General features: G+C 38.7%; 1 protein-coding gene across 4 annotated transcripts in view; it reads right to left on the reverse strand.

The window, feature by feature from the left end:
* The window catches only part of MIGA1 (mitoguardin 1), a 78,217-nt gene that overhangs the window by 56,184 nt on the left and 9,529 nt on the right, over window positions 1-12,504 (reverse strand). For all 4 annotated transcript variants that reach the window (XM_055585410.1, XM_055585411.1, XM_055585408.1 and 1 more), the window contains 2 exons: window positions 6,774-6,951; window positions 799-929 (listed from right to left, as the gene is read on the reverse strand). In XM_055585410.1, the coding sequence (XP_055441385.1) occupies window positions 799-929; window positions 6,774-6,918 (276 nt within the window). In that variant the 5' untranslated portion in view covers window positions 6,919-6,951. The remainder of the gene's footprint in view (window positions 1-798; window positions 930-6,773; window positions 6,952-12,504) is intronic.

A 12,504-nucleotide genomic window follows, 5' to 3' on the forward strand; every position in this document is an offset into this window, starting at 1 on the left:
TTAGTGGCAAGTGCATATCCTACCTGTTCTGTAAAGTAACTTTTAAACTATATTATATTTAAATAAACATTAACTTTACTCTTCACCTGTCAATCAATACTATGTTAATGGTATAAAGGAAGAGGTAAAGACTCCATACTTGGCTTCAGCAAGCCAAATACTGTTACATAAGCAGGTTCATCAAGCAGTTTTTGTAATCTAGTACCACGTTTGGCTGCATCTTCTAGCTTTTTGTAGAATACCTAGCTTTGAAGCAACACTTCCATACCAACACCATCCTCACAGGACCCCATAGGATCACATTACCTGACTCAAAAAAACCTGGAACCAAGCTAGCTGAATATTTCACAAAAAGGTAATTTTACTTGTCTGAAGGAAACAGGATCAACCAGATTTCTTAAGGTTCTCTCCATGCTAATGCTATGCTATGCTTAGTCACTTCAGTCGTGTCCGACTCTGTGCGACCCCATAGACGGCAGCCCACCAGGCTCCCCCGTCCCTGGGATTCTCCAGGCAAGAACACTGGAGTGGGTTGCCATTTCCTTCTCCAATGCATGAAAGTGAAAAGTGAAAGTGAAGTCGCTCAGTCGTGTCCGACTCCCAGCGACCCCACGGATTGCAGCCTAACAGGCTCCTCCGTCCATGGGATTTTCCAAACAAGAGTACTGGAGTGGGGTGCCATTGCCTTCTCCGTCTCTCCATACTAAAAGCTATCTACTTGTATGACATTTAAATCAATATATAATGATAGATATACAATTAAAATTAAAAGAAAAAATTAATAAAATGTTTACTTACAGAGGCTAAACTCTGTGCAGAACCCGAGCACTTACTGAAGAGTCCTCCATAGTTATAAGACTGAGATCCTTTGTCTTTGGCAGAACTTAAAGATAATGTCAAATTCTGTCTGCTACTGGAACAACTTGAACCTACCAAACAAATATATTAAAAGTACTAATAACCCCTATGATAAATTTCAGATAAAATTTCAAAGTTTATATATTCATTCAGAGGGCTCATTTTAAAATACAATTCCCCTCATTGTGTAAATTATTAAATATATCATACCATTATTAAAATCTACATTTCTAAATAACATTTTTAACACTGCTTCTGAAATGAAGATTAAAACACGCATCTAATTAATTAAGGTGGTATCTGAATGGCCTACTGTACAATCAGTATAAAAATATCGGCAACTATGAACCTTCAAATTATAAATTTAACAAAATATAAGCACTTCTTATATTTTTTCCTGAATTATACCAAAACTTTATCCATATCACATTATCTTAGTCTTTTATACATCTGTCTCCCCTAATCATCTATCCATTCATCTTAGGCAGATGCTGTGTCTTAGTTTATCTTAATACAGCAGTTAAACTTCTCAAATCAAATCCTGGCACTTACTAGTTATATGAACTCGAGCAAGTCACTTAACTTTTCCATATCTCAATAGGATTATAGTCCTAATTCATAGGATTGTTATAAAGGTTATTTTAACACAGTGAATATACAGCATGTTCACACTGCACCTAAGATCTAATAAAAACCTCAGTAAGTGTGTGTTTATCGCTCAGTCATGTCCGACTCTTCGCAACTTCATGAACTGAGGCCTGCCAGGCTCCTCCATCCATGGGATATTTCAGGCAAGAATACTGGAGTGGGTTGCCATTCCCTTCTCCAGTGGTTCTTCCCAACACAGGGACTGAACCTGAAAGGCATCATTATTGTTGTAAAATGTTAACAACACTTGGCACAAAACAGTCTTTCATTATTTGCTACACCAACAAATCACAAGAGCATACAATAAATTAACAAATAAAAAATAATTTAAAATTTAAAGAATAAATCCAGCATGCTCAAGAAATTATTTCAGTTGATACAATTTGATAATATGTACCATATCTTCGCACAGAGTCAGACACGACTGAAGTGACTTAGCAGCAGCAGCAGCACCATATCTTTAAAAAAAAACACAGATTTTTTTAAAGGCCAGCAAGTCTACTTTTAGAACTGTATAAACTTAGAAAATAATCAGATAAGTATATGCGAAGAAAAATAACCTAAAGAATACAATAGGGAACTGGTTAAAAAAGTAAAGCACATTTGTACACTAAGTATATATTTAAAAATGATAGCATAGAGATACATCTATTGACATTTAAAAACATTCTTACATAATATTATATATTTTTTTAAGATTGATTGATTGATTTTTGGCTGCTCTGGGTCTTCGTTGCTGCGCACAGGCTTTCTCTAGTTGCAGTGCACAGGTTTCTCATTGTGGTGGCTTCTCTTTTGGAGAGCATGGACTTCTGGGCACATGTGGTCAAAACTTGCTGAGCGTAGTTGGTCCACAGCTTGTGGAACCTTTCCAGACTGGGGATCAAACCTATGTCCTCTGCATTGGCAGGCAGATTCTTAACCACTGGACTACCAGGGAAGCCCCCATAATATTAAATATTAAAAGGCTACAAGAGGTATGAATTTTACTTAAAGTATATAAATCATTTATTTGTATATAATAAAAATTTTATGTCTCAATGTATTTAAATGCAAATATAAATGACTATATATATGCCAAAATATTATCAGTAGTTATTTCTGGGTAGCAGAATTTCAAGCAATTTTCATTTTTTATTGATGCTTATCTGTATTATCTAGGATGTCTAAAATGAATCTATATTAACTGTGAGTTATATACTCAGTCGCTCAGTCATGTCCAGCCCTTTACGACCCCAGGAACTGCAGCAGGCCAGGATTCCCCATCCATCACCAACTCCCAGAGCTTGCTCAAACTCATGTCCATCAAGTCAGTGATGCCATCCAACCATCTCATCCTCTGTCATCCTCTTCTCCTCCACCCTTCAATCTTTGCCAGCATCCACATGTTTTCAAATAAGTCCATTCTTCGCATCAGGTGGCCAAAGTATTGGAGTTTCAGCTTCAGCATCAGTCCTTCCAATGAATATTCAGGACGGATTTCCTTTAGGATAGACTGGTTGGATCTCCTTGCAGTCCAAGGGACTCTCAAGAGTCTTCGCCAACATCACAGTTCGAAAGCATCAATTCTTCAGTGCTCAGCTTTCTTTGTAGTCCAACTCTCACATCCACACATGACTATTGGAAAAACCATAGCTTTGACTAGACGGACCTTTGTTGGCAAAGTAACATCTCTGTTTTTTAATATGCGGTCTAGGTTGGTCATAGCTTTTCATCCAAAGAGCAAGCATCTTTTAATTTCATGGCTGCAGTCACCATCTGAAGTGATTTTGGAGCCCGAAAAGATAAAGTCTCTCACTGTTTCCATTATTTCCCCATTTATTTTCCATGAAGTGATGGGACTAGATGCCATGATCTTAGTGTTCTGAACACTGAGTTTTAGCCAACTCTTTCACTCTCCTCTTTCACTTTCATCTAGAGGCTCTTTAGTTCTTCTTCCCTTTCTGCAATAACGGTGGTATAATCTGCATAACTGAGGTTATTGATAATTCTCCCAGCAATCTTGATTCCAGTTTGTGCTTCATCCAGGCTGGCATTTCGCATGATGTACTCTGCATATAAGTTAAATAAGCAGGGTGACAATATACAGCCTTGACGTACTACTTCCTGATTTGGAACCAGACTGTTGTTCCATGTCCAATTCTAACTGTTGCTTCTTGACCTGCATACAGATTTCTCAGGAGACAGGTCAGGTGGTCTGGTATTCCCATCTCTTTCAGAATTTTCCAAAGTTTGTTGTGATCCACACAGTTAAAGGCTTTGACATAGTCAATAAAGAAGTAGATGTTTTTCTGGAACTCTCTTGCTTTCTCGATGATCCAACAAATGTAGGCAATTTGATCTCTGGTTCCTCTGCATTTTCTAAATCCAGCTTGAACATCTGGAAGTTCACGGTTCATGTACTGTTGAAGTCTGGCTTGGAGAATTTTGAGCATTACTTTGTTAGTCTGTGAGATGAGTACAATTGTGCAGTATTTTGAACATTCTTTGGCATTGCCTTTCTTTGGGATTGGACTGAAAACTGACATTTTCCAGTCCTGTGACCATTGCTGAGTTTTCCAAATTTGCTGGCATAATGAGTGCAGCACTTATGCAGCATCATCTTTTAGGATCTGAAATAGCTCAATTGGAATTCCATCACCTCCACTAGGTTTTTTCATAGTGATGCTTCCTATGGCCCACTTGACTTTGCATTTAAAGATGTCTGTCTCTAGGTGAGTGATCACACCACTGTGGTTATCTGGGTCATGAAGGTCTTTTTTGTATAGTTCTTCTGTGTATTCTTGCCACCTCTTCCTAATATCTTTTGCTTCTGTTAGGTCCATACCATTTCTGTCCTTTATTGTGCCAATCTGCATGATGTTTCCTTGGTATCTCTAATTCTCTTAAGGAGATCTCTAGTCTTTCCCCGGAGAAGGCAATGGCACCCCACTCCAGTACTCTTGCTTGGAAACTCCCATGGATGGAAGAGCCTGGTGGGCTGCAGTCCATGGGATCACTAAGAGTCGGTCACGACTGAGCGACTTCACTTTCACTTTTCACTTTCATGCATTGGAGAAGGAAATGGCAACCCATTCCAGTGTTCTTGCCTGGAGAATCCCAGGGACGGGGGAGTCTGGCGGGCTGCCGTCTATGGGGTCGCACGTTGGACACGACTGAAGCGACTTAGCAGCAGCAGCAGCAGCAGCTAGTCTTTCCCGTTCTTTGGCTTTCCTCTATTTCTTTGTATTAATCACTGAGGAAGGCTTTCTTATCTCTCCTTGCTATTCTTTGGAACTCTGCATTCCAATGGGTGTATCTTTCCTTTTCTCTTTTGCCTTTAGTTTCTCTTCTTTTCCAGCTATTTGTAAGGCCTCCTCAGACAGCCATTTTGCCTTTTTGCACTTCTTTTTCTTGGGGATGGTCTTGATCACTGCCTTCTGTACAACGTCCCAAACCTCCATCCATATTTCTTCAGGCACTCTGTCTATCAGATCTAATCCCTTGAATCTATTTATCACTTCCACTGTAGAATCGTAAGGGATTTGATTTAGGTCATCCTTGAATGTCTAGTGGTTTTTCCTACTTTCTTCAATTTAAGTCTGAATTTGGCAATAAGGAGTTCATGATCTGAGCCACAGTCAGCTCCCAGTCTTGTTTCTGCTGACTATATAGAGCTTCTCCATCTTTGGCTGCAAAGAATATAATCAATCTGATTTTGGTATTAATTATCTGGTGATGTCCATGTGTAGAGTCTTCTCTTGTGTTGTTGGAAGAGGATGTTTGCTATCACCAGTGCGTTCTCTTGGCAAACTCTGTTAGCCTTTGTTCCTTTTGTACTCCAAGGCCAAATTTGCCTGTATTCCAGGTATTTCTTGACTTCCTACTTTTGCATTCCAGTCCCCTATAATGAAAAGGACATCTTTTTTGGGTGTTAGTTCTAGAAGGTCTTGTAGGTCTTCATAGAACTGTTCAAGTTCAGCTTCTCAGCATTACTGGTTGGGGCATAGACTTGGATTACTGTGATACTGAATGGTTTGCCTTGGAAACAAACAGAGATCATTCTGTTGTTTTTGAGATTGCATCAAAGTACTGCATTTCGGACTCTTTTGTTGACTATGATGGCTACTCCATTTCTTCTTAGGGATTCTTGTCCACAGTAGTAGATATAACGGTCATCTGAGTTAAATTCACCCATTCCAGTCCATTTTAGTTCACTGATTCCTAACATGTCAATGTTCAGTCTTGCCATCTCCTGTTTGAGCACTTCCAATTTGCCTTGATTCATGGACCTAACTTTTGAGGTTCCTATGCAGTATTGCTCTTTACAGCACCAGACTTTACTTCCATCAACAGTCACATGCACTGCTGCTGCTGCTAAGTTGCTTCAATTGTGTCCGACTCTGTGTGACCCCATAGACGGCAGCCCACCAGGCTCCGCTGTCCCTGGGATTCTCCAGGCAAGAACACTGGAATGGGTTGCCATTTCCTTCTCCAATGCATGAAAGTGAAAAGTGAAAGTGAAGTCGCTCAGTCGTGTCTGACTCTTCGCGACTCCATTGACCGCAACCTACCAGGCTCCTCCGTCCAAGGGATTTTCCAGGCAAGAGTACTGGAGTGGGTTGCCATTGCCTTCTCCTCACATCCACTACTGGTTATTGTTTTTGCTTTGGCTCCATCTCTTCATTCTTTCTGGAGTTATTTCTCCACTGTTCTCCAGTAGCATATTGGGCACCTACTGACCTGGGGAGTTCATCTTTCAGTGTCCTATCTTTTTGCCTTTTCATACTATTCGTGGGATTCTCAAGGCAAGAATACAGAAGTGGTTTGCCATTCCTTTCTCCAGTGGACCACATTTTGTCAGAACTCTTCACCAAGACCCATCCATCTTGGGTGACCCTACACAGCATGGCTCATAGTTTCATTGAGTTAGACAAGGCTGTGGTCCATGTGATCAGTTTGGTTACTTTTCTGTGATTGTGGTTTTCATTCTGTCTGCCCTCTGATGGAGAAGGGTAAGAGGCTTATAGAAGCTTCCTGATCGGAGAGCCTGAGGGGCAAACTGAAACTGACTGAGGGGCAAGTTGTTCTGACGGGCAGGGCCATGCTCAGTAAATATTTAATCCAATTTTCTGCTATATATTAAGCAAGGAAATTTCAGAAACTAAAATGCTGAAATTACTGCACTGTACTGTACTGTACAGTGCAGTACATGTACAAATTACTCTACTGCAATGGTGTACATATAAAACTTCCTTTGTAGACTTAATTCAGCTATTTCTACATACCTTTGTCTGATGCTGCTCTTTTAGTGCATTCAAGTATGAGGTGCTCTGGTTCCCATGGTAATATTTTTCCTTTCTTTTTTCCACGTCTTCTTTTAAAGTGATGGGCCAGAAAAATTACAGATACAGCGCTCACTGCAGTTACCATGAATAACTTTTTAGCTACTGGCGAAAATTTGATCTAGAAAAGATGCAGTCAGGGTGATTATTTGCTTGCTTAAAACCTACAAAAAGACTAAAATTACTCTGAAGCTAATATAGTTCTAAATACTTCCAAGATAACATTATTTCACTCTTTCAATGACAGCTAGCCCAAATGAATTTCAAAAACATACTAAAAAAATGTAGTAGTTTATCATCCACTACTCTAAAGTTCTCAGCTAAACACTAAAAATCAAAAAGTCATCAGGAGCACAAAATAATTCAATTCCATTAATATCTGTTAAACAACTAATGATTAATTCATGCAACTCAATCTTCTATCTGAATAACAGTAGGAATCACTGCAGGAATGATTTAATCAGACTTTTAAAATGAACCAATTTTTTTCTATTTATTTTTAACTGGAGGATAATTGCCTGACAATATTGGTTTGATTTCTACCATACATCAACATGAATTAGCCATAGGTATACATATGTCCCCTCCCTCTTGAACTTCCCTCCCACCTCCCACCCTTTCCCACCCCTCTAGATTGTTACAGAGCCCCCATTTCAGTTCCAAGCCATACAGCAAATTTCCATTGGCCATCTTAAAATGAACTGATTTTTCCCAAACTATCTGGAAATCTGGGAAAACATAAATTAACTCAATTTATAAATATCATTTGTTGTTGTTCAGATGCTCAGTCATATCTGACTCTGAGACCCCATGGACTGCAACCTCCCGGGCTCCTCTGTCCATGGAATTTCCCAGGCAAGAATACTGAAGTCAGTTGCCATGTCCTACTCAAGAGGATCTTCCTGACCCACAGATTGAGCCCACATCTCCTGCATTGGCAGGCAGACTCTTTAACACTGAGCCACCAGTCATTTGAATAAGCCTTTTTATTCACGAATTAATCAACAAACATTTACTCAGCATTTTATAATATACCAGGACTGTGTTATGAAAATGAAAATTAAAATCTTGGTATAATTCTATTCAGTAAGTGTGTATGAGCCAGTGCCTCTCTTGCTTGGCCACCCCTCCCTTGAGGTGTTCCTTCTGTTCTTTCTTCAATAAACTTGCTTTTGCCACAAAAAACAAGTAAGTATGTATCAAATGTCTCCCATTGATCAAGAAGCACCAGAGGATACAGATCTTGCTTTCCTCAAGCAGTGTGCTAAGAGTAAAGACAGATATACAAATAATGTATTACAAATAACTACAGTATAATGTGATAAATACAGTAATGTTAAGGATGAACTAAGTACTAACATAAGAGCAAGTGGTAATTATCTTTTTCTTGGAGGACAAACACTATTAATCACCTAAAATGCAAAAGAACTTTAAAATAAAGCTATAGCTTTGGGGATATAATGAGAGCTAGACAGAGTATCACAAAGAGTTCAATCTTCCAACTACAAAAAAGCCAAATGCCAAATTCTCGATTTTTTTTTAATCCATCAGAATGCTGAAGTTGGAGGGTAATCAAATGGCCCCCAAACTAAGAAGACTGGTATTTACAAGGAAAGACTGACATGAACACTGGGATTTCCCTGGTGGTACAGGGTTAAGAATTCACCTGCCAATGCCGAGGACACGGGTTCAATCCCTGGTCCAGGAAGATTTCGCATTCCAAGGAGCAACTAAGCCCATGCACCACAACAACTGAGCCCGTGCTCTAGAGCCCAAGAGTTACAACTACTGAGCCCACACACGAGTACTGAAGCCTGTGTGCTCTAGGGCCTGTGAGCCACAACTACTAAGTCTGTGGCCCTAGAGCCTGTGCTCCACAATAAGAGAAGCCACCGCAATGACAAGGCCCTGCACCCACAGCTAGAGAAAAGCCTCTGCAGCAACAAAGACCCAGCACAGCCAAAAATAAAATAAAGTTAAAAAAAAGCTCATTTTTTTTTGTATACCAGAAATGATTTACTTCCATTTGTCATTTGAATTTGGCCTCAAGGACTATGATCTAACAAAAAATTTAAAACTATTCTTACTCTATTTTTCTTCCAAATCCACTTAAGTCTTCCAAAACTATCATGAAAAATCAGAACATTCCAGTGCTGTCCCAGGCTTTTTTCCCTTTACAAACCCTTTTTCCCCTTTACAAGAATTATTCTCTTCAGTAATGTCTTCACTACAGGTACTGCCAAATTTTTGATTCTTTCCATCTCTGTTTTTCCCTCTGGAACCATAGCTCCAATGTTCATGGCAACCAAATGAGATTTGGGGGGAAAAAAGAAAACAGTTCCTGGAATTTGGAAGCTAAATATCCAATAATAAAATAAATTCTAAAAATAGCACTGTCATTAAGAACACCTTACTTCTCATTCTATTTTATAAACTGCCATGATCTTATTATTCTGCCCTCCAAAAAAATGCTTCTTAGGTCAAATTTTAATATTTATGGCATAAGCAGATGTAAGATAAGAAAATTAAGACCTCTACTAAAGAAAATAATCTATTGGGAGTTCCCTGGTGGCCTAGTGGTTAGGATTCGGCACTTTCATACTGTGGCCGCAGTTCAATCCCATAAACTATGAGATCCCATAAGCTGTCTGGTGTGGTTAAAAAAAAAAAAAGAATCTATTAACACAGGCCCAGCCACAGCTAAGTGGTCATGTTCTGCTATATCCTGCTGCTGCTGCTGCTGCTGCTAAGTCGCTTCAGTCGTGTCCGACTCTGTGCGACCCCATAGACGGCAGCCCACCAAGCTCCCCGTCCCTGGGATTCTCCAGGCAAGAACACTGGAGTGGGTTGCCATTTCCTTCTCCAACGCATGCAAGTGAAAAGCGCAAGTGAAGTCGCTCAGTCGTGTCCGACTCTTAGCGACCCCATGGCCTGCAGCCATGGGCGTTTCCAGGCAAGAGTACTGGAGTAGGGTGCCACTGTTATATCCTAGGACACTGAAATTAGAGAACCATTAGGAGACATAAATACAATATTAAAACTACTGTCAGAAATATAACACGCTTTACTAATATGAATTCAAATATAAATCAATTCACTTTTAAGATCCAAGTTCTGTTTACATATTATTATTTTTGCATAAAAGATCCATTACAACTTACAGTCTTAATCTTATGAAAAAAGAAACCTTTCCAAGACAAAAACAAGGTAAATTTCCCAGGAAAAGATTTTTATCAGAAGTAATCTAGGTAACACAAGGTCTGAAAGTTTCTATTACTCCTGCCTACCATTTATTCTGTTACTTTTTTTTCCCCACAGGGAAGTCAATTACTTCCTATATCATCACCCAGAAAACTGAAAATACAGCATCTCACAATCCCAAACTCTTGAGGGGCTTTTTGAGGTGATATAGTCCATTTCCTTAACTCCAGAGAAAATGAAAACCTAATACTGTCCTATTCATTCAACATGAACTGAGCACCAACTTATAGGCCAAACACTGAGAATAACAAGAAAGGAATAAGACACTGTTCCTCGTGCTCAGATTCCACAATCCTCCCTACTCCATAACCTGATGCTGTTGTTTAATGTTCTTGTCAAGCTCCCCCCCTCATCTAATGTTCTCAGGAGACAGAGAACAGTCAGTCACTCACAAGTTTCCTGCTCCAATAACCTATTTCCTGCTACTCAGCATACTTTTCTAACTAGAACTAAATTGATCTATTCCTCTAACACAGTACCTTACACACCTTTTAATTGCGGTGGGGTAGTGGGGCACAAGGGCAGCTCTAAGAACCTTATAAAGTTCTAAGCTCAATAAGGGCAGAAATTACTACTTTATATCAACTGAAACAAAAGATATTCAATAAACATAGTTTGAATCAATCTCTCTGATAACTGGAACACATCACATGTCACATACTGTGACCTTTGGACAAGAGAGAATGATACCATCTTCTTCAAAGGGTTGCTGAAAGTGGTATCTGACACATAGCATGCATTCCAAAAATGTGCTTATTATTTTAATTAAAAAATTTTAAACAAACACCTTATTTTGAAATAATTTTAGAGTTTACAGAGAAGATACAAAGACAGCAGAGAGAGTTCTTATATCACTCAGTTTTTCTCTAACAATAACATCTTACATAACCATAGTGCTCTTGTCAAAACTGAGAAATTAACGTTAGGACAATAATATCTAAGCTACAGACTTTATTCTAATTTAACCAGTTTTTCCACTAATGTTCTTTTTTCTATTGAAGGACCAATTCAGGATACCACATTCATTACATTTAGACAGATTTTTTATTAATATTTTAAAGTGCTGAGTTAATTGTTAGACTCTTCTGATTAACACCCTGAATCTGGAGAACCAACTAAACTACTTACCACTTCACTCTGTGGTTTCCAACTGAAAAAACAGTCTGCTTGTCTTAGTATGATACACAGTAATATACCAAAGAAATCCTTAAAAAGACCACAGAAGCAAAAGACGAACACTTTATTTACAGTATGTATTTATCAAATGAAAGAAAAAAATATTTGGAAAATATATCATTCCTTAAATACACAAGAAAATAAAACAGGAGCTCACATTTATTGAGGTGTTCACTCATCTTTTCTGTATGCCAGACAACATGCTTTTCATTCCTTTTCATAGATGATACAAATTGGCTTTCAAAAAGGTTAAGAAACTTGCCAAAAATCACACAATTCCAGAGCACTGGGATGTGAATCAAAACATACCACAGAAGATGTGTTTACATCCATGCACGCCATGTACCATGTGCTAAAATTACTTCAGTCGCACTGATGACGTATCTTAGTATGCGATTAATTATACTGAATGGCATCCAAGATGGATTGTCACTTTTGGGAGGCTGAACTAATGAACAAAAATTTTCATACATGTCTTTTTCCATTAAACATCAATATAATTCTACAGCTACCAAACTGTCTACACAATAACTCTGAGCTTTTCCTTGGTCCTTTGATGCTATTCAAAACATAGTCTGCTCTCTTAGTACAGGGCCAAAATACTTTTTGTAAAGGCCAGATAGTAATTATCTTAGGCTTGGGGAAGATACAGGTCTCTACTGCAACCACTTAACTCTGCTGTTGTAGCACAAAAACAGTTTCAGGTAATATATTAACAAATGAGCGTGGCTGTGTTCCAATAAAACTTTACTTATAAAAACAGGTGGTGGCCTTGATTTAGCCCATAGGCTGTAGACTGCTTACCCACCTTGGTGCATTTCATAACATGGAATGAGTTTTGGATACCCAATACTACGACTGGAGAGTAAAGGATGAATCCTTAATTTATCTGCAATGATTCTTTATACTATTTTTTTTTTTTTTATCTTCCCACCCTCTCCCTCTCCCACAGAGTCCATAAGACTGTTCTATACCTCAGTGTCTCTTTTGCTGTCCCGTACACAGGGTTATTGTTACCATCTTTCTAAATTCCATATATATGCGTTAGTATACTATATTGGTGTTTTTCTTTCTGGCTTACTTCACTCTGTATAATAGGCTCCAGTTTCATCCACCTCATTAGAACTGATTCAAATGTATTCTTTTTAATGGCTGAATAATACTCCATTGTGTATATGTACCACAGCTTTCTTAGCCATTCATCTGCTGATGGACATCTAGGTTGCTTCCATGTCCT

This window comes from Bubalus kerabau, chromosome 6 (genome assembly GCF_029407905.1).
Source record: "Bubalus kerabau isolate K-KA32 ecotype Philippines breed swamp buffalo chromosome 6, PCC_UOA_SB_1v2, whole genome shotgun sequence".
Taxonomy (NCBI): domain Eukaryota; kingdom Metazoa; phylum Chordata; class Mammalia; order Artiodactyla; family Bovidae; genus Bubalus; species Bubalus kerabau.